General features: G+C 44.5%; 1 protein-coding gene across 1 annotated transcript in view; it reads right to left on the bottom strand.

Moving 5' to 3' along the window:
• Positions 1-7,806, bottom strand: part of FAM117A (family with sequence similarity 117 member A) — a 41,722-nt gene extending 33,916 nt beyond the window's left edge. Inside the window, exon 1 of the mRNA XM_074343024.1 lies at positions 7,527-7,806. Within this exon, the coding sequence (XP_074199125.1) occupies positions 7,527-7,722 (196 nt within the window). The 5' untranslated portion in view covers positions 7,723-7,806. The remainder of the gene's footprint in view (positions 1-7,526) is intronic.
• Positions 7,807-26,396: the final 18,590 nt, after the last annotated feature.

Here is a 26,396-nt window from a genome sequence, read left to right as displayed (position 1 = left end):
TTCTTTCCTCCCAATCACATTTCTACTCTGTTCCAAGTTATCCCCAGCTAGGCTGGTTTACAAAATCATTTTGACTAAGTCACGAAGCCGGTGGTTAGAGGCAGACTCCACGGATGAGGATGAGGGCTTGGGGAATGATAGTGAGAATCTCCAGCATTTCCCCCATTTGGTGGTAAAAAGAGAAGCAGATACAGCAGTGCTTCACGTAAAGGATGGTGCCTGGCTTGGGAGGGGGAGATTCCAGCCTGGTCATACCTTCGAAGCCACCCTAGGGCCAACAGATAATTCCGCTCCCTAGCCCAGAAAAGTCGCTGGTTCAGATTTTGTTTTTCTGCTTTCCTCTGCTAAATATTATTGCACTTCTAGGAATTTGGTGCAAATCTACCTGGAGTGAAAGGACTTCCAGCATTCCTCTCAGTCTCCTTGGCCTCTCACCCATATCCATGTCTCAGCCTAAAGCCAGGTCATCTGGCTTTTTTACAAAATCATAACAAAATCCTAAACATTGGCTGTTTCCATGGATCAACCTGGTAACTAACTGCCCAAGCTCACCCTCTGGCTTCAAGTGTGCAGGGAAGAGAACCTACAGGCCTAGCAAAGACATCCATGGAAATGCCACGTCTCTGCCACCAGCTGGGCTTCCAGCCCAATGACCAGGATGAATGGGAGACCAGGGATTTGAAGAGACAGAACACTAACACTTGCAGGGGGAAGGGTGGGGGTGCCTTGTAAGAGAGGTATTTTAAAGGGGGCACCGTGTGTGGGGACCAGAAGTGGGAAAAACCATTTCAAGTGAGCCTGGGGAAGCGTGGCTTACTTCTCCCCACCCCTGCTGCCTTTCCAGCAACTCCATCCAACAAGTATTTATTGAGCACAACACTCCCCATCTGCCCTGGCCCTCCCTCTGCAAAAACACTCAAATCTGTTCAAGCTGCAGGGTGAGTTCCATTGCACTTGAACTTGAAACATGAGGTGCCTACCTTTTAAAAAGGCAGGCACACAATTTCCAGCATGGGGCAGAAGGGACTAAAGAGATTTGAGAAAGTTAAGGAACACAGCTGACCAAACAAGGACACACCAAAGCCACTTTCAAAAGGGAAGGGAGAGGAGAGAGTAAAAATTTAATTTAACCTTAGGGAGAATAGACTGGTCAATTTAAAAAAAAAAAAAGCCTATTCAAGACACCCCAGTAATTCTCTAATTAACCCTACCTAACATTGAATATTCCTTCATTCTTTACCTCCTCCAGCTTGAATTTATATTTTATTCATTGGTGCACATGTTAGTAATTTGCTTTTGGAGTTGTATGTTTAATTCGAACCTTTGCCTCTTAAGGAGGTTAGACCTCAGTGCTCTCCTGCATGTTTTCAGTTAGGATCAGATGATGAGGGATCCAGGTAGCAGAGCTGGTGGCAGACTAGACCTATGCTCGTTAATGTAGTTGCCCCGAAGAGCCACCAACCATTTGCAAGACAGGGAGAACGGGGTCAGAGAAGAAGCACCCCAAACTTCCCACGCTGCCTGACAAATACTGCCCAACTCTAAGAAGCCACACTCAGGCAGCTTCTGGGAGAAACTCCCCCACCTTGAAGCCTATTACTACTGCTCAGATCAACTGAAGCCCTCGGGGGAGTCTTCCCAGGCCTCCCCCAACCTCCACCCCTTTTATAAAGTGCAGGCAGAGCTGAGCCCAAGGCGCTCTGCCACCCCCAGTGTCAGCTGTCTGAGGCTCATGGGTAGGGCAGGGCAGGGTAAGTGTCTGTGCACAGCCCAGACTTCAATTCCAGGTTCCCCAGGGGCTGGAGTTAAAAGTTTTCCTATTATGAAATACTTTGATAGCATTCTTTTAAGTTCATTAAAGCCACCCTTGATTGGCTGTGCTGCTCCCACACAGTAAAAGTCAACTGAGGCTTATTCGAGCCTAAGGATAAACATTTAAATGACTTCAAGTTGGGCATTCAGCTTTGTAGTGACCCCGAGGAAAAGTGTGCAGGAGAAGGCCAAGTGCCAGAAAGAGTTTTCAAAACCAGGAGGTTCAGTGGGGAGCGAGTGAGAGCAGCCAGCTGTCCAGAGCCTCCCACTGTACAGCTGTTCCCAAGAACAACTGGCCCTTCACAGCTCCACACAACTGGAGAGGAACTGGAGCACAGATCATTCATAACTTCAAGAATAATCCAAAACTCTTCTCTCTCTGAGATCAGGACTTGCTTTGGACCTAACAATGTGAATAGATCTGGCTAATGTTTGGTTAATTCATAACCCTGCAAACCAAATAATGGAGCCCTCTGTGAAGCCTCCACTTAGGCAGAGGTGGAGAGTTGACCAGATGCCCCACTCATCTTTTGTTTCTACTCTTCCCTGTTTCCTCTTCTGTCCATCTCAGAGGGGGGTCTAACTTACCAATCCATGAAGAAACAGTCCAGTCTCACTAAACTAACTTGCTGGGAACTGGGAAGGAAACAGGGCTTTCCCTTCTGAGCTGCCTGTGGATTAGGTGTACGTACGCCCAGGTAAGTCTAGTACAGCATTTGCACTAGTGTCATATAGCACTTGCTATATATGATAGTGTCAATAAGAACTCAAAAACCACACCTGCCCCCAAAATAGGTCACACCTTAAAGCCTGATCCTTTGGCACAAAGGCGCTACATGAGAATTTAAGAATCTGGAGGAGGATGCTTGATTTCTAACAGTTCCATGAAGATCAAGGAATAGGTGGCCTGGTACCCATCACACCATTCAGTAGAAACTAGCAGAACATGCAGGTGAAGTGTTTTCTGGCTATTTAAGTCCACCAGCCACTTCGGCAACACTCATATTGCCACCATAACTATGAAAATTTTGCATTCTTGCCTCAAATTTTCTTGATCTATCTATATCTGGAACCGGAGAGAATGATGTCCTCTTACCACCACACCCCACTGCTCTTCTCAGGCCCCCTCCACTGACCTCAAATAGTTTAAAACATCTCTGCTCAATGTTATGGAAGTGGACAGCTTCCCATATCCTTTGCTGTCCAAAATAGTGAAGAACGCATGGATCTTTGGGTACCAAAGGATAAAGAAGTCAGGCACTGTGGCCCTCAATTTCAAGGATGCCATCACTGGTGATAATATTTAAAAGTCAGATACTTCAGTAATGCATTTTGCTGACCATGTGCCTGGTGTTAGCAAAGCTATCAGAAGTAAGTTAGACACTGCCTCAATCACAGATTTTTGAAGAACAACTATAGCTCTTAAAGGATTTAACTGTACCCCAAGTTTCATTATAGCAAGATGGCTCCTTGGCATAGAAAAGTGGCATTCTATTCCAATCTCCAGGCTGTTTTGGGCACCAAAATCCAGGACCATGGTTTAATGAGGGCTTTCTCTTAGTGTCTCTAATAAGCAACCTCCTTTATGCGGTTCCACACCTGTCTACACATCCATCCCCCAAGGACTAAGTTTTCAAAGCACTGCAAATAATGATGCTGCCTTACATTCATTGAAACGACCATCCTGAAGGCTATCCTAATCGACATTTGAAAAACCTTTCCTATGTCCCTGTGGGGAAGTCATTCTTTTAAGGCAGCCATGATCTCACTGATCTGTTCAGGAAAATAAAAGGTAATGAGAAAAATTCAAAACAAGAGATAAGCCTAAAATAATTTCCATCTGATTTTGAAATGTGTTCACTGCAGTTGCGGGTTGTTAGGTTTGGAAGGAGGGTAAGAGGGGAGGGGATGCAAATTTGCCTAACAGTTAAGCTTTTATGTAAATCCAAATTAGTTCATATCTACCAAATGCAAGTCACCTGACAAGGGTGGGGGTGGGCAGCCTGGATTCACACGTGTTGATCTTCCATAAAGATTGAGAACTAACTGGAAACTTATGACCCCCACCCCTTTCTTTTCCCCTAAAATATGAGTAGGGATACAGGCTTGTTAGTTTTCTTTGGCCCCTGAGGACTTTCTGAGGTGTATACTACACACATTTGAAACTCATCTTTATACAGGAATACCGGTCAGGAACATTGTTGAAGACAAGGCTAGGCCAACTTTTTCTCTAAAGTGCCATGTAGTAAATATTCCAGCCTTTGTGGGCTACAGTATCTCTATCGCAACTACTCAACTCTGTCACTGTAGTGCAAAAGCAACCAGACAATACCTAAGTGAAGGAGCATGGCTGTGTTCCAATAAAACTTTATTTACAATAACAGGCAGAGGCCTGGATTTGTTTTGCAGGCTGTAATTACCAACCCCTAGTTTAAGAAGGGCCTGGTGAGTAGAGGAGGTACTCCCCTAGCACCCAGCTGGCCAGTGGGGCTGGTCCACTAGAGAAGAATTTGCAAAGCTGAACCGAACATTATCTTCATTCTAGGGACACGGAGACAAAGACACTAAACAGGATAGGTAAGACTGGAACCCAGAACACTTCGCCTCCTGGCCCCATTTTGTCCCTCATCAGAGGTCCTGGAAGAACATAAAAGTTAGCAGCCTCCAGCTGACATGAGACACAAATGAGAATTCAATTAAAGGGGGAATTGCAGTGAGAAATTTACCCTGGATTTCTATTACCAGTTCATGGTTCTTCGCTTCTTAGAGTTAACCTTCCTTTTTCTCTCCACTGTCTTTTGCCTTCTACACCCCTAGCTGAGGCTCATAAAAATGAAGCTGGTCCTCAGTTTAGGAAGACATCCCTTATGGAGGAATAGCCACAGAAGTAAATCCTGCTCTTTAGACCATCACCCTCCCCCATTTTTTAAAAAACAACATCTAATATATCTTGTCAAGAACACAACAGGGTGTGCGGTGAGAGATAACTGCACAGCCCTGAGCACTGCATCACTTTGAGATGGGAAACAGAAACAGTGATGACACTTAATTGTTCCTGAAACCCAGTCCCAGCTCACATGCTTTTTTAAACAGTTGGGTTTCAGAGCCCTGTTTAGAAAGCTCCTTTTAAAAGATGAGCAAATAAAAGTGCAAAGGGGAGGCCCTGAAATTCTGAAACCTGCAGTACTGGTTTCAGACCAATATGGGTTTGCTCTTTGAAGCCTGAAAAGGCAATGGGCTCTGGCCAACAGTGCTCTCACCTTGGCTGGGTGGAGAGAATAATAATACAAGAGCAGCAAACACTTCATAGCACTTTCTGTTTGCCAGGTACTGTTCTAAGCACTTTATAGCTATTAACTCATTTGATTCGTATGACGTAGATATTATTATTCACATTTTACAGATGAGGAAATTGAGGCACAGAAGTTAACTTCCTCCAGACCACACAGCCAGTGAAAGGTAGAACCTGGATTTGAAACCCAGGCACGCTAGCATCCAAAGCCATTCTCTTAAGGGTTTATGACTGCAAGGCATTTTCTTCTATCACATATACCCTACGGGCCCAGAGGAAACCACTTCTGCCACTTCTTAAGACCGAAGAATGGAAACCATCTGGACACACAAAAGGGTAAAAGTTAACATGTAGAAGACCTGATGTGCTCCCAAACCAAAGGCCAGGGACATGCCCTTAATGTCTGGCCACAAAGAAGTCCACAGGCTAAGGCCACTCTTTCCTCCTCCTTTCTTTCCTCTCTCTTGCCTCACTGAAAACCTACAAATAATCCCACTACAGATCAGGTAAGTGCCTTATTAGTGCCTCTGGGATACTAATAGGTAGAGAAACAATCCATCAGCCCAGTCCATAAACAGGCCACCAATCTGCCCTAGAGCAGTCAACATATTATACAGAGTTCTAACTTCCTAGGTTTTTACCAGTATCTTAGGGCCCCTGGCCCTAAAAAAGGAACAGGCCATGTGAAGAACCCAGTAATCCAAAACTATACTCGTCTTTCCACAGCATCCACCAGTGTTCATCTTTTTAATATTAGTTTTATAGTAGACACAAAATACCTGCTCTTAAAATATGATTGCTAATAGATTTCCAGCTACTACACAGGCAGGCTTTCTGTTGATTTCTACTAAAAGTGACTCAGGTTCTGGCGTTTACTGTTCTACTAATTTCCCTGGACTCCAAGGAAGCCCAAACAAAACCAACAGGTTTGTAGTCTTGTGGTTTGCTTTATAGCTCATGATAGGCATAAGTTTGTCTGGGCATTACCTTGCTCTACACCGACAGATTCTAGGTATCTGTTTACTAGATGGTTACCATCTTGCTACCAAATTTGACTGTTCCTGCACTAAAAGGTGCAATACTAACATTTACAATGAAGTCCAGACAGACTTGGAATTTTTACTTCAGAGACTCTCTTAATTGCATTTCTACCTAGGAAGGCAAGGTAACAGCTAAACTTTTAGGAGAGGGATGTGCAGCAACTAAGCTTGGCAATCACAAAAAGGTCAAGAAACCCTGGTTTAGAGAATGTCATTAATCATCAGATGGCAGGGACCAAGACTTTTGTACATTTGGTGGACCCTGAGGCTTTAGAAGTGTGCAATGATCTTTTCACATCTGGTGTGAATCAAATACAAGCCTCATTTTCAACTTATTGCCAACCTCCTCATGCAAGTAGGTTCCTTCTCCCATTCTTAACTGCCGGTATTTGTAGGGGACCCATTACAAGGTTAAGCAGCTCCTCCCTGGTTTCCCTACACCCACCACATCAAGCTGCTATTAAGACACCTTTTTGGTGCTATTCATAAAGTGGGGTATTTGCCACACTATATTTGATTGTAGCCCTCACCCCACTGCCACGTTGACTAACAAAACAGCCTTGGTGGGGGGAGGGGGGAAAGGCAAGGGGCAAACTGCCCAGGTCCTACACACACACACACACACACACACACACACGCACGCACGCACGCACGATGGTTGGAATGAGACAGCCATATTAAGCAGGTCAATGATCTGGGGATATACAACTTCTGAGCCACATCAAGAGGATTGTAGGGAATAGAAGCGGAGCGTTTGTACAGTAGTAAAAGCCGTTAAACGAACTTACTCCAACGATTCAGATGAAATCAGCTCCAGGAGGTGGCATAAAGGGAAGCGTACGGTGAAGTGATGGGGAAAGGAACGTCAGGGCTACAGAGCGGGATGCTGGGGCCAAACTCAAGTTGGAGAAGTAACACATGGCTCCACGGGACTCTCCTCCATGCCCCTCCCCCTCCGCGTGCAGACGTCCAGCGCCCACCGGTCCCTCGCTCCAGGGCCAGCCCTGCATAAGGCGCCCCCGTCACGCGCCACTCACTCCTTCCTCACACCTCGCTGCCACCCTTGCATCCTCCACTCACCTCCATACGACACCTCTACCCACTTTTCGGTTACGCCCCCAAAGCCAGCCTCCATCTGCCAGGTCCCTCCCCTCACCTCCCAGCCCGGACTCCCCTGCACACTCTGTCCCGTCGATGCACCCCGCGTTCACCGCTCCTGGCTCTCGCTCGCTCCGTCCTCGCAGACTTTGCGCGACCCCCTTTCTCTTCCTTCACCCCATCCACTTCCCCCTCACACTTCTCCCTATATCCCTCCCCCCAATCACGCGTTCCCCCCTCCCCCAACGGCTCCCTCCCCGGCACCCGCTCCAGGCCCGGCTCACCTGCGCGGCCACCCCCGTCCCGGCGCTGGTGCGGTTGCTGCAGCTGGAAGGGGACGGTGGCCCTGAGCGGCTGCAGCCCAGCCCGGGGGGAGCCGGCGGGAGCTGGGGGAGAGCAGCCCCGCCGGAGCCCCCCAGTCCCTCCGCGCCCCGGCCCCCAGGCACCTCCGCCTCTGCCGCCTGCTGCGGCCCCCGCCATCACCCGCCCGCCCGACTGCCCGGCTGCTGCCCCGCTGCCTCGGCCCCACAGCGAGCCCCACACGGCCCCCCAACCCCCGCTGCGGCTGCTTATCTGCCCTACGGGGCGGAGACCGGCCCCCTCAGCCCAGAGCTCTCATTGGCCTACGAATCCCCAGACCCCTCCTCCCAACCAACCCTTGACTTGAGCTTCCCTTTCCAAAGGATGATTGGTCGATATGCCTAGCGATCCACCCCAAGACCCCACCCCGATTCCACCCCCTCCTGCTGCCCTATGTCCGAGGGTCCGCTGATTGGTCTGTACGGAAGGGGGCTGGTTCTCTGGCGATGCCAATGAGAAGACGCAGAAAAGGGGAGCGTCACACCCAGTCCCAGGTAGTATGCAAATACGGTGTCACGTGACGTCAGGCAGCGCGGGGGCGGGGGCGAGGGCGGGGGCGGGGGCGGGGGCGGGGCCGGGTGTAAGATGGAATCAAGCACTAGTGAAATCCTTATGAGGGGATTAGGGAGGTGTCAAACTTTCAGCAATTGAGTCCTGGTAAGTACCGAGAAAGCAGTAACTTCAAAACGCATTAGTTTTGGTTTAACCTAAAAACACTACTTTTACAAGCTCCAAAGCAAGATTCTACAAATTAATATAAAGTTTGCATATATTTGCATGCAATTTGCATTATATCCGCGCACTTAATGGCTACTGTGCCTCATGTGACACCACATTTGTCTCTCTTCACGTTTCCAAGTCCCCACTTGGTGTTGGTCCAATCTGAAAAAAAAACAAAAACAAAAAAAACCCAGCTGCTAGCCTGTAAATTAAATTGAGACTGAAAAGGAGCAGGGAATTTCCCTTCAGAGTCGTCCATTCCAAGTCTAGCGCAGCAGAGTGGGAGAACAAAGTGACTGAGAAAATTGACCAAATTTGCAGTGTGACTCCATTAGCAAATCCTGGTCTTCCCAGTTCAATGATTTCTGACCTACAAGTCAAAATGAGACTGGATGGTTCCCACAGAGAATGCATGCGGCTGCGAAAAATCACATGCTATAATATATATATATATGAAGACATCCGGAAAAGAAAAGAGCATTTAAGTTACTATTAGAATTATTATTCTTCAAAAGAAAAATTATTACTCTGGGTATTCATTAACTATTTTGTTCTATATATGGAAAAAGTGAAAGGCAATCAACCCTGGATTGTCTGTGATAAGGGACTATCCAAATAATTAGATAATTCCCTCCAGATTTATATTTAGCTATGATATCTATTTTTGATCGTGCTACAGATTTATCTTTCTATTTCTGTTTTTGCCCAGTTTAATGTTAAAATGAAGGTATTCCCTGAAGCCATACTAACTAATCAGAGAAAAGGAGGTAATCTGGGAGCATGCTACAAGGCAAGGAGAGGTCATTCTTGGGATTAAATATTATGAAAGCAGATAATACCCAAATTGGAAATACAAGAGTTGGATGAATATTAAGATCAGCCTACATACAGAGAACAAATTGAGGCAATGGAACATCCTGAAGAAAGGTTTTCTTTGCAAAGATTGTACTGTTGCAGTTTTGAAGCATTTACTTCAAGATCTGACATTTGAAATCTTTTTTACTGAAGCAGAGATGCTGTTCTCTTTTTCCATGGAGAGGACAACTTTAACAAAGGCATATGGGAATGAACACAAACTGATGAACTGATAAATATTCAGTCTTTATAAAATTAACTCAGTATTTTTTTAAACTTGCAATTTATAATGCTTCTTAATTACAATTAGTTGAAAGTCTTCACATACTTTTTTTTTTTAATCTGCATGACAATCTGGAAAGAAAAAACTATGGACTCTCATTGCAGTGCAAGTAGCGTAACTGAGGCCCCCAAAGTTGAGTCCTTTTGATTCCTAGCTCAGATCTCTATCAGATCTTATTGGACCACCCTGCTTCACATCTTCATTAATAAAATCAGTAATGGTAGCTGCTAACATTCAGTGAGTTCCATTCTCCGTTCCAGGTACATGTTAAGCACTGTGCATACATCTCATGACCACACCTATGGGATGGGTATTACCTCCTCTTCACTGAGGCTTCAGAAAAGAGTAAGATTACTTACTGCCCAAGGTTATGCAGGCAGCCTGACTCCAGAGATGAGCTCCTAATCTCTATTCTTGTAAAAACCTTCTTCTTTTTTATTTATTTATTTTTTGAAGGAGGATTTAATTAGGTTTACTTATTTATTTATTTACCACTTGCACTATACCCTCTCCCCATGTGAAACTTTCTTATGAATACAGGATTGCTATTTGTATTTTACATACAGAGCCTCCAGAGATGCAAATTTGACTGAGATGTTAAAATTAACACTTTTCTAGTACTTTATAGCTTTCACATACATCATCTAATTTAATTTTCACTATAGGCATATAATAGGTAGAATATTACATGTACAATAGGTAGAAAATGCAGATATTATCGTCCTTATTTTACAGAAGGCTATGTCACAGAGGCTAGATGACTTGCCCAAGATTGTTCACTTAGTAAATGGCAAACCCAGGACTAACATCTTAGGTCTTTTGACTCCAGATTCAGGTACTTCCCCAACAAACACTTAATTTCTAGACCATTAGCCTGCCTGAGAGCCAAAGTGTGGGCTGGTTGGTTTCTTGAAACCTGTTCTTGCCTGACAGCTTTTTCCATTTTAGGACCCTCAACATGTAGATTCTCAGGCAATCTTTGGAGATGATGAGTGATTTTTACTGGTTGAGCCATACGGTGTGTGTTAGAGGTAAAAGCCCTGGAATGAGGAATCTTGAAATACTTTGAGCAAATGGCTTCCTAAATAAATAATAAAATAAAAGTTTGACTATAGAAGAAGCCTAAATCTTTAAACAAAACCAGCCACCCACCCCCATAAAAAGAATATATTTAATCTGGTCCAAAATTATCAAAGCATATTTCCTTACATGATAGAAAAGTCCACTTCCTTCTTCATTTTTCATAAGTTTCTTTTGATTATTGAAAGACGTTCAATTCAGATTGCATAATAGAAAGGAAAGTACACTTATCGTGCATGAGACTTGATCAATTTAGTGTAGGAAAGTTAAATTCCACCAAAAGAAAATATTCCTGCTTGTAATTTTGTGCCTTTTTAATAAATGTATGGGTTTATGACATTTTGGAATTGAGAAATACATCGTTAGGAAAGACGGGACTACATTTGTACTGAACATATGCAAGTATGTTCAAAGATTGCCAGATCCAACCTGTGAGAGAAGAGAGTTTGTTGTGGGTGCAAGTTATGATGCTAACAGCACTTACCTTTGATGGATTCAATCTGTGATCAGACATGTACTTGATAAAAATGATATTGCAAAAAAAAAAGTTTATTTTAGAGAAAAATAACCAAGCTTAACTCTTGAGATTAAATTTTTCTCTCCTTTAACAGGACACTCTACAGGAAAACATGAAAAAGGAATCAACTCAGCTCCATGAACCTCACAGAGATGTTCTAAAGAGAAAATGTCATGTTATTGGACAGATGCACATTCTTCCCTTGGAGAGAAGGGTAATGTGGGTAGTCTCAAGAAGGACACGGGGTTTAAATTTTGTTCTAAAGCCAAAGTACCGGAAATTGAGAGCCTGGACAGTGGAAGAAGAGTTGATGGAGGTAGCACAGCTGAAGAATTGGATCTTCTGAGTCCAGAAAGTCATGGTCCTTCTTGATAAGCTGGCAAAAGACACTAAGCTGACCCAGCTGGAGGAATGTGAAGGCAGGCATGCATAGGCGATCTCTGTCCTCTCTTCACCCAGGTATCACACCCAACCAGCTGTCTCTTATTCCCTTCTCTATCACTGATAGCTTCTCCTGGCGTGGGCATGATCAAAGGATAAAGACCTCATCTGAAGATCAACCCGTGTCTATTTCCTCCAATTAAAAAAGCCATGGCTTTGGGGAGGCTGTATGCTGCTAAGGGGAGATGTCTTGCCATACAGAGCATCTTCTAGCTTGCATGGAAACCTTGGTTACTGTCCCCCTGCCATCTTTATCACTAATTCACTTCTCACAAATTTGTTGAAATGACCCCTATGTGCCAGACACAGAGCTAGGCAATAAGGAATGACAATGATGTTCAGAAACATGATTCCTTCGCTGGAGTTCACAGCCCAGCAGGCCTTGAAGCCTGTAAGCAGAAGTGGCACTGGGCTAGATGCTATTCCAATCAAGACATGACCTGGCCCCTGCTTTCAGGGACGTCAGAGGTAGGCACTCAAAAGCATCAAAAGTGGAGATTATGTACACCAAGTATCTCAATAAATTGTTTTTCATCTATAGGAGAATTACTTGCCTCCAACAGCAAATGCTCAGTCCCTAGATCCCAGCCTGCTCTTAGGGTGTCCACAGCTGTCACAAGTAAGTGAGGACTCAAGGAACTGGAGTTATTTTTCCTACTGGTGTTGAATCAGAGGTGCAGCCCCTCCCCAAGCAGTCCCTGTAAGGCATAGGGTCTTAAGAACTGCAGAAGTCTGACGAGAGGTTTTGGGGAATTCTGGAAGATCAGATTCAGGCCTTATCTGCTGGCTACTGAATTAAGAGGAGGCTGGTGTTGTCATAGCCAAGAGAAGCTTTCCAGTTCTGAAGGCACCGTCCAGCCCTACTCCCAGGGCACCTTGACCCTCACCTTTTGCACAATATTTTAGGCCACAATATCCAACAGGAATGGAAATTCCAAATGACTGTTTTTACCCTCCAAAATCTGATACTCAGTAGCCACCATTCAGCAGAGAATAGAGAAGTCTTGATAGTCTTTGGTACCTGGGGGACTGTCTCTGAACTTCCTGGTAAATGTCTAAGTGCTTACGTCTTTGGCCCCCAGGTTCCAAAATAATAAAAATGGAAAATAAAATGACGCAGACACACAGTGTCTCTTTCTGACCTACCTCCTTCCCTCAGCCTCTGTCTGAAATGTCAGGCCCAGCTCCTCAGGGAACGAGATCCTGAGGAAATGGGGTCAGAACTGAAGGAGGAGCAGAGCAGCCTGAGAGGGGCTGGGAATGAGTGTGGAGGGAATGAATGAGGTTATGGGAACAGAGTAGGGAGGGGTCCTAGGCGTCAACATCTCTCTCACTCTGGTGGCCTCCCCCTCCTTATAGCCCTTCCCTGTTACTCCCGAGGTAACCGTGGCCTGGATTTTGACCTTGGTACTTGTCTGACACACTTTGTCCCTTGCTGTGACCCACCACTTTCCATCCTCTGCTTAGTTATCTCACTGTTCATTTTCCTTCTTTCAGGCTGGGTGACATTCACTCCTTAACTCTTCTTTTCCTCTTGGTGGGAATCAAATTTTCTTGCTAAACTGCAGCCTTTTTAAGCTGAAGATTCCTCATCCTTAACAATAAAAGATACACTGGATGTTATAAAACAGGTAAAGGGTAAATGTGGGATCAGAGACATCAAAATTTGGAATACCAGACCTAGTGACACTCCATGAAAAATACAAGGTAGATTTTTTTTTTAAGAATTGGAAGAGACAATAGGCACTGTATATGATCCAATCTCCTCGTTTCACAAATGGAGAAGTGGATGCCCAGACAAGGGAAGGATGTGCCAGAGGCCACTTGGCAAATCAGAGGCAGGGCAGGAGACCAGGGCTCCTGCATACTGTTCAGCGTTGCCTCAAAACATGAATAACTTCCAAAAGGATTTACATGGAATACTATTCAGCAATAAAAGGGAATAAACTACTGTTACATGCTACAACATGGATGGACCTTAAAAACTGTATGCTAACTGACCTTAAAAACCGTACACTAACTGAAAGAAGCCACATGCAAAAGACTACATGTTGTATGATTCCATTTATATAAAATATCCAGAAAGGGCAAACTTATAGGGAAAAAAAGCAGATCAGTGGTTGCCTAGGGCTGGGAGTAGAAGCAGGGATTATATCTGCAAACAGGCACAATGCAACTTTTTGGGGTGATGTAAATGATCTAAAACGAGCATGTGGTGATGGTTGCACTACTCTATAAACTTACTAAAAATCATAGAATTATATACATATAATATACATATAAGTGACTTTTACAGTATATAGTTTATGCCTCAAACAAACTGTTAAAAAAAGGACTTAGACATGTTTATGGATGAGATTTATGATGTGTGTCATACCCTGTTAATCTTTTAAGGGAACATCTCATGAAAAAAAATACCTACCCCCATGATACCCTTAAAAGGTCACTGTGAAAGACTTAAGATTTGGTTCTTTGGCCTATGAAATACCCAGGATGGCATTCTTCGTTTTAAATAAAAAGTATCCTCCTCACTAAAATTTGTAAGGTTCCTAAGGAGAGCAGGCATGTCTTGGTCCTCATTCTAGCTCGCTCGCTCTCTCTTTTTTAAATTGAAATATAGCCAGTTTACAATGTTGCATCAATTTCTGATATACAGCATAGTAGTTCAGTCATACATACACACACATATATTCCTTTTCATATTCTTTTTCATTATAGCTTACTACAAGATATTGAATATAGTACCCTGTGCTGTACAGTATAAACTTGCTATTTATCCATTTTTTTTTTGAGGAATCCTCTTGTATTTTGAAGTGAGAGACACTCTACCAAAGTTCAGTAGGTGTTCTGTGCAGTTCAGTGGGTCTGTAGATGTAATGCTTGGTGTATTTGTGGGAGACCACCAGCTAGCTATGAGTCACACTGCTCCACCGTCTTGGCACTCTCTCCTCTTGGTCCTCACTCTAATTACTACACCTAGAGTGCTGTGATCAGCATGTGGATGGTGCTTCACCAAAAAAAAATTAACATAAACTTTAGTTCTGCTGTGTCGTGTGGTTATAGATACCTTGAGGGATCATGTGGTTTCTAGAGCAGCACCTCAGTGGGAAGAGTTTGCATCCCCCCCAAATTACTTTCCCTAAGAGATCCAAGTCCCTGGAGAGGAGATGCTGGTTGCGTATGTTCCCAGAAGACTCTGTATAAACCAAAAGGCCTATTCATTTCACCTCCTTTAGACTTCTCTCCTCTCCACTATTGTTCCTATTTACCTCCTCCACGTTGGCCTCAACAATGCAATGACCCCTGGGGCAAATAAGCTACAACACTTGAAACATTGTCCATCTGATTGCACATCCCATCCTTCTCCCTTCCCTTCACACCACACACCAAATCAGGCATCAAGTACCATGAAATCCAATTCAAAGATACTATAACAGATGGGACCCGTGATGTGAAAATTGGTCTGTAGTTTGATTTCCTTCTGACCTAGGGCATAGGCTCAGAACTTATCTTCAGAGCCAAGAATCTTATCTCTAAAGGGCTTTTGTAATAGGTAACTGCAAAATATCGCCACAGATGCTCCCTCAGTTTTATCTTCTGTGCCTTTGGTATATGATGTCCCCTCCTCATCACACAATTGTATCATCTTCATCATCATCTGCTTCAGCTTCCAGAGAGACCTCACTGCTTTCAAGTGTTCCTCAACTGAGCCTGTGAGACACTAAAATGATTCCCTCAGGACTTAGGTGTCCCGTTTTTAGCCCATGTATCAGCTAATGTGCAGCTTCATAATTCCTCCCGAACCACATTATATGTACTTGTCCTTTCTCCCCAGTTCTGAGCAAAGGGACCCATCTGCTCTGGTATTTCTTGTCAGCAACTAGCGCAAGGCACCGTATCCAGCAATGTTGACGCAATGGTGGTTATTTAAGTATTTGTTTTTCCAACTGATATTTCTGATCACTCCTGAAAGTGGAGGCTAAAAGCCCCACAGACTGAAAGTAGGGAAGGCTCCAGGTTTTGTGAGGCCTCATGCTTATACCATTTGGGGGTTCCTCTTTAAGTTAAATAGTAAAACAATTATAGAGTTTGGTACAAGGACTTGAAGGATTCTCTGCAAGTGAGGGGCTCTGACTCTTAAGTTTCATTAGCTTCACTGTAAATCTTCTGCTGACTGAGAAAATGAAGCCTGATTACAACCCATCCTTTCGTCAGCCCTGACTGCATTAGGTGCCTATTTCTGGTTTTTCCTGTGGATATCCTGTACCTAACACATCTATTCCACAACATGGCTCTAGGTCAACAAAATGGCCTTGGCAGCCAAGTCTACCTAATGGAAAAGTCTTAAAGGGCTAAACGGACAATCCTCCCACTTAGTAACTTGGTGACACTTGGAGCAATGCTCCTTTCAGGGCAGGTGGTTTCTTGCTGTGCACGGTGGAGGGTGAGGACTTTGCACCCAGTTCTTCCTGGAAGTCCCTGATGGCTCGAAGCTTGGAGGAATTGTGCTGTTGTATAGCAGGAGGGCCTGGAATGTTCCACTACATTCCACCAGTGGCCTCTGTGACCCCTGTTTCCATTCAACTTGGGCAAAGGCCTAGTAGTCTACAAAGTAGCATGTATCCTGCTAGGGTAGGAAGCAGCTTGGTCTTGCTTCTTCCATGTCACTCTGATAATATCACACAAGTTGGTACCTTCCCTGGAAGTCCCACCTGGAAGCTCCATTCAAGTCTTTGACCTCCTGTTTGCCCAGAATGTCAAGCCAGGGTTTAAATATCAACTCTGTCAATTTTTCGGCCTATACACCCAGTTCTGAATTCTTCCCAAGGTAGATAAGAAATCCTGGGATCTCTGAACCAGGGATGGGTCTGCATTTCTCAGAGTGCCCAAGAAGCCTGTGCCACTTATACAGACAGTAATATGAGGACCCCAGGAAGGAAGTAATATAATCAGGATGCTACAGGCCATATACCCCTGCTACAAGCATAGAAGAAAATTTCTACTTTCTGGGAGCTTCCTTTAGGCTAAGCTATTTGCACACATAATCTTGTTAACCCTCAGTCATAGTTATTACATCCTATACAGTAGGTATACGTATCCCCAGTTCACTGGTGAGGAAACCGAGGCTCAGAGAGCTTGGGAAACGTGTTGAAGGTTATATAGCTAGAGGTGATGGGTACATTTTTCAAAGACTGAGGGGTTCAGTGGACTAGGTCAGAGGGATGCAGACCTAGAGGTCCACGTCTAATCAGAGTTCAGATTACAGACCAGACCCAGTCATTCCATGACCTACTCCCCTGCCTCCCTGTCCCTCTCCGAGCCCTAAACTACTCTAGAACTCTTTGTATATATCGCAGGGAAGCAGTGCTCAGGAATTATGGAGGTGAGTCTGGCAGGTTCCAGCTGTCCCTGGTATGGAAGTTGAACATTTTTTGGAACTTTTCCTTGGCAAAAGTACATCTCTTCTTCAGTGGACTAGGCTAGGACCAAATCCATTTCCTTTCTCCAAGCTTCCTACCTTGGGGGAGGACAGGGAGATGGGGAAGCTGGGGGATTTCCATTAAGGAGAAACCAGAGACGATGAAAGGAGGTAGAGGGGTGGTGCCGCCCTTTAAGAAAGCCTGCCAGAGCTCTGGAACTCTTAAGAAACTTCTGTAATGTGCCAATTAAAGTGAGAAAGCTCTTCATGGGGTCAGAAGAGAAGCTACAAGAGGCGGCCCTAGGGGAGACTTAGCAGAACAGGGTGGGAAGGGGGTAAGAATCTATCCAGGACCAAAGTGTGTTTCAATTCTGAAACCACCAAAAGCAAAAAAAGCAAAGGACTCACCCCTCAACTCCCCACCTCTGAGGTGGGGCAGCCAAATAAGGGGAACTTTGCCGGACTGTGTTCTCCACTGGCAGAAAACACTGGCTGCACTGCCTGCCAGAGCGCTGCTGGAAAGAGCCACTGACTGCTGAGTTGGGTTGATAAATGATGGACACCCCTGTCTGCTGCCCATTCTCTTCTCTTCTCCCTGCTCAGCTTGTAGCCTTCTGCCTGGCAGGGAGCCCCAAAGTAGGGGTGGGGAAGGAAGGGTCCTCAAGACAGTATTTAATACCCAGTGATTTATAGGCTGCTGGAAGGGGAGGGGGGAAGCCAGAGAGGGGAAGCCCCCGGGACTAGTTTCCATGACACATCAGCACACCATTGACAAGAGTCAAAGTATTTTCCTGATGCCTGTGCCTTCAGGCCCATGTTTGAGACAAGATATAGCCCTTACCACTTCTGGGGCCCAGGACTCTGGTGTCATGTAGGATGAGACCCAGGGCTGGCTGGAATGAGGCTAGTGGACATACAAGCAAATCGTCAGCCTTTACTTTAAGCCCTGCGCTGCTGGGAGAAGGAAGGAACAACTGAGGTTGAGCAGCTCAATAGCTGTTTTTGGAGGATTTATTTTCTTAATGTACAAGAATTCTTTTGAACCCTCCATGACTCCAAGAAAAACTATTTGAAATGTCCCTGCTTCAAGGGCCGGGGGTTAAGTGCCAGGGATGGAAGGCTGAATGCCAGGGATGCTGGTTGCAGGGATTCTTGGGACCCAGGCTAATGGCCTCCCTGCTGTGGGCTCAGGAATACCAGGCTCAGGCTCTGGTTGCCCTGAGAGATGCAGCCACTTTTACTTCTGATTGCAGGGCACCACCTTCTGGGATTTTCCCCTTTTCTGGTGAAAACCAGAGTAGAATATGCCCAGGGAACCAATAGGGCATGTGCCCAAGGGTCTGGAGGGCGCTGGAGATGATGTGATACAGGGGGAGACCAGTGCTTTATATAGTTTAGAGTTTGGTCCCCGCTGGTGGAGAGAAGATGCATTTTGTGAGAGTGCATGGTAATTGCCCTTCATAAGGATGATCTCGAAAGGTCAAGGGATGGGCCTTGAATAGCCCTAGTGTCCCTGAAACAGTCTATTGTATAGCTATTGTCCACACATGTAAAGGAACCCATCTCGATGCTATTCATACTTTTCTTTTTCTGCTTCTGGGATTTGCCAAGTGAACAACTGCACACTACCTTATCCCCAGACCCAAGTCTACCTATTTTAAGCTTCAACAACAAAATAGTTCAACATACCTTTCTTGAATTCCTACTACGTGCCAGGCATAATGCTGCGTGCTGGGGATATAGAGGTAAATAACATATGGTCTCTTCTCTGGGGAGTCCACAGTCTAGTTTTCAAAAGATTTTCCTTTGCACTGACTTTTGGGACTGGGTAAAAGATCTGCTCTACCCTCTTTATATTTTCATACGCCTGGATCATATCCTTAGCCTCCAACTTTCCAACAATCTTTTAAATTTTGCCTCATATGGTAACCTCCACTTTGTCCTTGACCAATTTAGATAACTTTCTTTGGATTCTGATCTATCTGCCTTAGGAACTGAGTGACCAGAATTAGGCACTATATTTCAAATATAAATGCTATATGAATGTGTGTACAAGACTAACACCATGTTTTCCAGCTTCTTTTGTTGGTCCATTGCCGTTCTTTCACACATCCAATAGTTCCTGCCTATTAAGCACTCTGCACTGTGCTAGGTGCTGAGAATGCAATGGTGAGTAAAATGGACACTGCTCCCTCAGAACCTACAGTCTGGGGTAGGTGTTGGGGTGGGTAGAATCTAAAGAATCCAAATAGTCACACAAATAAATGTATAATTACAAACTGAGACAAATGCTATGACGAAAACACCAGCGTGCTATAACAGTATAGAAATGAGGGACCTGGTCTAGTCGGGAAGCTTTGGGAAATAGTTCTCTGAGGAAATGACATTTGACCTGAGATCTGAAGGATTAGTGGAAATAGGTGAAGAAGAGTATGGGGAAAGACCATTCCAGGCAGAGTAAAGAGTATGTGCAAAGGTCCTGAGGTGGAAGGAAACAGAGCACTCTGGAGAATTGCAGAAAGGCCAGTGAGGCTGCAGCACAGAGAATGAGGTTGTGGATGGCCTGGAGAATTAACTAGAGGGAAGACCATGAGGGACACTGCAGGCCAGGTAAGAATTTCAGTCTTTATCCTACTGAAGCACACGGAACCAGTCTTTACAGAAGAGCTTGTTTTCCCACATTATTAGTGCTGCTTATACTTATCTTGAAGGAGAACAGTAATGATGGTCTGAACTGCTCTAGGAACTCTCCCAGTTTCCTGGCATGGTGTGGCTACGTCTGGCTGGCCCTGGGGAAGCCCCAAACTGAGGAGCCAGCCCCAGCCTGGCAGCCCTCAGGAGAGGGCTGGCCCCTGTCAGTATGGACAGAGGGGCAGGGGTGGAGGGTGGGTGGAGTGCTTTGCCTGAGGTATCAGCTTCACAGTGACATCTGGAACATCCCCAAGACCATGGCTCTTGTTCCTTGATAACTCTATCATGTGTAGCCCCCATTTAAATGGTCTGCTCATCCTGCCATCCTTCCTACAGCAGCTATGCACCCCACCCAAGCTGGGGAAGGCCTCTGGATAAGAACTCTGACTCTGCCCAGAATTTGAAGTTCTGAGTTCAGGCCTTTATACTGTCTGGAACCATGTATATACACATCCTTGATAGTTTTCCAGAGTTATTCATGGAGCCATGGGAGAAGAAGGTCATGAAGGTTGGACCTGGCCTTCCTGAGGCCCTCTCTTTCCTTCCAGGCGAATCTTTGGAGAATGTGGTCTGGTGTACTGACATCTACTGGCAAGGCTAGGCAGGTATGAAAATGGCCAAATGCCCCACTCAATCTCAAGTATTTCCAGACGAGTAAGAAAGTTATCCTTAGCCCCTGAGATTGGGTTGGGGTCAGTAACCTCAGTTGGTTAGAGCAAGACTAAGAACTCCAACATTGTGAGTTTGCACAAGTACTGATTTACCTTAAATAGAGAAATGATTTTCCTAGTTGTAGCTCGCCTCCCTTACCCTGGCCAGTTGATTCACATTTGGGTAAAATTAGTCACAAGGGAGATTGGGTAAGCACATGTAAATGACTCTGAGAGACCCATTCCTAGCCCCCATTCCTGGGAAGCCATCTCCCAACAAATGAAATGACCCTTGGTTTATACATGGCAGAACGCCAGGTTATTTTTCATCCTCCCGAAGTCGAATGGTTTATGAAAATTTTTTTCTAGGACTCAGTTTCTCCTGGGTCACCAGGAAAATAATGTCTGCAGAACCAGCTTCAAAGTTTGTATAGTGGGCAAGAGAGACTACAGCTTTTAAAGTGGCCCCTCAATTCTTGCTATGACACAACCTTCCTCCTCACTGCTTTCATCCATGTCCTCTACACATTCTGTTCACAGCCTCATTCTCTTTCTCAGTAGCATGCGTACTTGACAAAGAGTTTACCACTAGAGGTAATAGGGAAGCCAGAGCAAGAGAAGGAGGAGAAACTACCAGAGGAATCATTATGAAGCAAATGTTATGGCAAATAATACTGTCATAACTGAATGTGGTTCAGACGAAGCATCCGTCTGTCTGTCTATCTATCTACCCATCTCTCTATCTTTCATGCAAACTCAAAAGAAAATCACCAAGACCTCAGTGGAGAAATGAGTTATGGATAGGATTTCACAGAAGAGGAAACAGAACTAGTAAATAAACATGGAAAACTGAAGTATATCCTAACTAGAAATAAAATCAAAAGCACATATGAGGTGCAGTTTTCATTTTCACAAAAATTGTAAGATTTTATTAAGTGGTAACACTCAGTTCTGGGAACGTCCTAAAACTGGCATCCTCACACAAGGATGGTGACACTGTAAATCTGGGCAGGCCTTTGGGGAAAGAAATGAAGCAATATATAAGAGGGAGAAATAAAAACAGGAGAGCTATAGATGCAGGCAGATATTCACTGCAGCATTATCTGACATAAAGGACCCTCAATCATCCCAAAAAGGGAAATGAGAGTATGTCACTGAGCCACAATGCAGTGTCACACAGCGATTACAATTACAATTAAGAAAACTATAGAGAAGCATGGGAAATATTGAGAATGTATAAAAAAATATGAAATTTCACGTAAACAATGAGTGCATTTATACAAAATGTGCACATATAATAAATAAGACGTATGCATGTAGAGAAAAACTGGAAGGCAATATGCAAAAAGTAAAAATAGCTCTATGGCAGCATTGAGATGAAGGATGTCTTTTACGTTTTCACACATTTATTTAGTATTATTATACTGGGTTAATAATTTTTGAAAGGGGGGGGTTGGTGCAGGGAAACGTCATACCCCGCCTGCCCCTTCCTATACACACTCATCCTACATCGTAAGCTCTAGGAGGAAAGCATCGTGTCTGTTTATTCACAATGTGCACTCACTCCTAGCCCCATGCCTGGCACTTATCAGATGCTCAATAAATATTTGTTGAATGAATAAATGAAAATGCCTGCAGTCTAAAAAGTCTTAACCCATGATCACTGAGTACACTCCATCCTGGGGAACAAAGAGGAATCTGGTTTTGTTGGAATAAAAAAAAATGAAGCCCCATCCCCAATGGCAATTTCCTGGTCTTCTTGATAAGTGAATTTCAGCATGGAGAACCCAGGGAGAGACAGTTTGTTAAAGCAAACCCAATTACCACCCAGGAACATGTGCTGCCCTGAGGCCTCTGCTGCCATAACAACATTGCGTAACTATAACTACAGCCCTGGAGGGCTTTGGCCTGTCAAATAAGGAAAAGGACATCTTCATCTTAGGAGGGCTTTGTGCTCAGACTGACTTCCTTCGGGAGCTGGGATCAGGGAAGGGAGGTAGATAAGTGGAAGAAAGGGGGAGATGAAGGGCAGGAGTGGGAGAAGAGCTGCTACTGAATCAGGATTAGAGTGATTTTTTTTTCTTAATTTTAGCAGTTTTCAAAATGTGGTTATTTGACTGTTTAGTTTTGGTGGTTATTTATAACCCCAGCTGCAGAGGCGGGGAGCTGTGCCTGAGCCTGCTGGGATCTGTCCAATACCTTCCCCCAGGGTGGGGCTGGGGGTGGGTGGTGGTGAAGGTGATCCAAGAGCTGAATTAACCAATGGCCCAGAAGGTAAAAGAAGTTCCAGGCCATCTCCAGCAAGAGTAAGGAAGGAGGGACCACTAGTGACCATGCTGATTCTATTTTTAAGGCAGCTGTAAATGAAAAGATTTTAATACAAATTATGGTCCCATCAGCAACCTCTGAGAGTCTCCCAAGGGAATAGAGACTAGGCCAATACTTTTACTTAGAAGTTATGAGACTGACCTGGCTACACTAGCATTGTCTTTAAAAGGTCAAGGCATGCTTCCCCACCTTGACCTCGTGGACAGTTATCTGCCCACAGAGGAAACTGCAGTTCCTAACCTCTCCTGGTCAAAAAAGAAGCTTAGAGGATGGCTGGTTCTGTGCAAGTCTTTCCTAACTGAGCCAACACCCGGCAGTGCAAGCCCTGTTTACCAAGCCCTTTGGGATGCCAGGCAGCAAGGGAGAAGCTGGAGACAGTGTGGCCAGCCAGGTAAGGCTCCCAACCTCTAGGAACTCCCAGGCCTTTGAAGCAAACAACGAACAACTATGCTTTATATTTGAAATATGGTATCTATCATTTTGCTGGCAAGAGGAGCACTTTAAAGGAAACTGAGAGATCTTTTAGGGAGTTTCAAATGCAACTGCAGAGACAAGATAACAAATATATGAGAAAGAAGATTCGCAAGAATATACACGATACGTGACCCCCACTACTCCTGCCCTGTTGGGTTCCTCCTCATCTCTGGGTAAGGTTAGTTTTATGGCAGCATTCTAAGTGGTTTCTCTGCCACTCTGATCAGGCCCCCTCACTGCTTCCAGAACGAGATCTCCAAATTGCAAGTCTAATTGTGGGACTCCTCTGCCTAAAGTCCTTCTGAGATTCCCCACTTCACTTCCAGCCCAGGCTCCTCAGCAGGGCATTCAAGGCTCTGCATGAACTGGTTCCGAAAACCATTTCTGCCTCTTCTTTTGTCAACCACCCCAACTCCATCATGAGGTTAGTCACCCCCATACGATGCTGCTCCACACCTCTGCACTTTTGCAATGCTGTTTGTTCCCATTGCATGGCCAGCCCCTCTTCTCCTCGTCCACTGACAAACTTCCTCGTTCGATGGATTTCCACTCTTATTTCACCTTCTCTATGAATCCTTTCCTAAACCCTGCAGATAAAACACTCCACTTCCTCCTCTGTACCACTCCTGAACCTTGCTCATCTTTCTATATATTCTAGTGTTTTGGAACAAGCTTACTGGCCTGGGGAAACACGATGTTTTGTCCATATTGCTGTGATTCAATGCCCGATATATAATGCTTGGGTCATTATTCTGTGTCTCTTGAGCTGAAGTGAGGCTCAATAGACAAAAGGAAACAACCATTGAGACCATGTAAAGTTATATTCCCAAACATTCAGATGTTATAGCCATGACTAGGGTGACTGGAGTTATCAATATCAGTGACAGCAGCCATTTATTGAGCACTTACTCTGTCAGGAACTGTGCTAAGCATTTTACAACAATCATCTCCTTTAATCCTTATAACAACCCTGTGAAATGGCTATTAGTATCTCTATTTCACAAATGAGAAGACTGAGGCACAGATAAATTTTAAAACTTATCCAAGAGCAATGCAGACAGAAAGTAGCAGAGCTGAAATTCAAATCCAGAACTGACATCGAAGCCCTGTACTGGACACTAGAAGAGCTGATGAATAAAATAAATAGGAGTTATGGTCCTATTACCTGTTTTGGAAGGAGAGAGAGAAACAGAACATCTACCAAATTGTATAAGGCAAAGTATATAAAAAGCAGTAAGTGCAAAGTAACATATCACTGTGCTCCACTACCTTAGAGAGACTAAATCAGGAAAGACCTTCCGAAGAACGTAAATTTCAAAGAAGGTTGGAAGATGCATCAAGGCAGGAAGAAAAGCCTGTGCAAAAGTGTAAAGGCAGGAAAGTGGAGCTGCCTATGTGAAGTCTGGCAGATGAGGATGGGCAGGGGGCAACTGGTCAAAGGCTTTGAAACCAACATCAGTTTCTGCTTCGAGAGCTAATTGTGTCATGATGAAAATGACACTCAAAGTAAAGAGTATGCTCGGATCAAAAAAAGAAAAGAAAGAAAGAAGCTTTTAGGATTTTCCCTTCCCCATTCTAAATATACCTAGCTGTTCTACTTTCATCTAAAATACACACTTTCCTTACTAGCACATTCCTATCCTGTTGGTGTTAGTTTTTTTCATCTTTCTGCTGTCTAAAGGAAACTGTAAAGTCTTTTAGTGTTAGCTGCAATGTTTGAAAATTCAATATAAGAGAACAACTAATGTTGAACGTTTGTAATGCTGGTATCTGTATGATGAATGGCTAAGTCAGGATAAGATTTTATTCTAAAATACTAATTTCCAGGGAGGGATAGTTCATCATCTTTGAGTGCTATACATTCAGAGACTGTGCAATGGTAAATATACTCTGATTGACCAGCAAGGATTTACTGTGGGTAGAGCATGGTCTGGGCACTATTAAGTTTGGTATCAAAGAAGTGAGATACATTCTTTAACATCTGAGCTCCTTACCACTAGTCGGGGAACCAGAACTTCCAGGAGTAACCTTAGGAACACACCAGTAAGTGCAAAATAACAGTAATAGTGTGAAGTTAAATGCTTAAGCGATGAGGGGATACAAAAGCAGAGGAAACATGAGCCCTTTCCAAGTAAGTTCTTACATGCAATTCAACCTAAGTAGGTTATTCAAAGGTATTTATACTAAACATTAAAAGCTGCTTGTGTTAATACCAGCCCAGGATATCCTCCAAGGGGACTGCTAGCTAAGGGTCTGGAACTTCAACTCTTCAGAGTTCACTATTTAGCAAATCAATCAGATGTTTACCTTCTGCTGCTTTGTTTTTTAGATCCGCTCCTGGGGGAAATCTCCATCTTAGCTAGGCTCAGGTGAAACTGGGGTTCAGGATCCTAACTTAATGACTAAGCTTGCCTGGATTCCACACAGTTGCTGTGAGCCAAGCCTTGGTCCTCTCAAGGCTTTTTCTTCCAGCAACGTTAAATCCTCAATGCCTGCTCTCCACTTTCCAGCCTTTTCTTATTACTCCTCTTCCAACCTTGTATCTTCGACCAACTTCTCCATTCTAGGCCCTCTAAAAGCAGGCCCTATTACTATTATTTAAACATTAGTGACTTTCTGAGCTCCAACTTTACTAAAAATATTCCTTCCTCTTCCTCCTAACTCCTGGCTCAAACAGATTTCCAGAAGTCACTTGAGCTAACGGGTAACACACACACACACACACACACACACACACACACACACCCACCCACCCCCAGGCCACTCAACCCTCTCAAACCCATACAAGACGGGTGAAGGAGGTGGGTGCTCACCACAGAGCTAAATTGGTAATTCTTTGGAGCTACAGCTTCTGGAGGATGGTTCTGCCTCCTTCCGCGAGTGAACGGATTAATTTACTTGCTGTTTGCTAAGGGCAAGGACAGTGTCTCCTCTACCAGACAAGAAACTTTCTGATGATGGACGCTACCCTTTCGTTCCTTTTACAAGCCCCTCTTCCTAACACTTTGAGACACAGGATGGCTCTTAAAATATGGTTTCTTCTGCAAAATATCCCTTATCAACTTTGAGTTTATATGATAAACGGAAACGTCCTTTCGCCAATTAGGCAACGAACGGGTTAAACCCCAGCAACCTGATGGATTCTGGGGCTTTCCTGCCTAGACTTCAGAAATTAAAACGACCTGTAAGGGAAATTCTGCCCAAGGTAAAGATGAGAACCATTGACTTCAACTGTCAGGCTTCTGCCCCAAACAGGAATGGCTACCCACTTCTACAAATGGCTACCCACTCCCTAACTAAAAATGGCTGGCTCCAGTTTTCACCATCGATGCCGCT

This window comes from Camelus bactrianus, chromosome 16 (genome assembly GCF_048773025.1).
Source record: "Camelus bactrianus isolate YW-2024 breed Bactrian camel chromosome 16, ASM4877302v1, whole genome shotgun sequence".
Lineage (NCBI taxonomy): Eukaryota > Metazoa > Chordata > Mammalia > Artiodactyla > Camelidae > Camelus > Camelus bactrianus.
The sequence above is the reverse complement of the archived record's forward strand: the minus strand, read 5'-3'. Positions and strand labels throughout refer to the sequence as shown.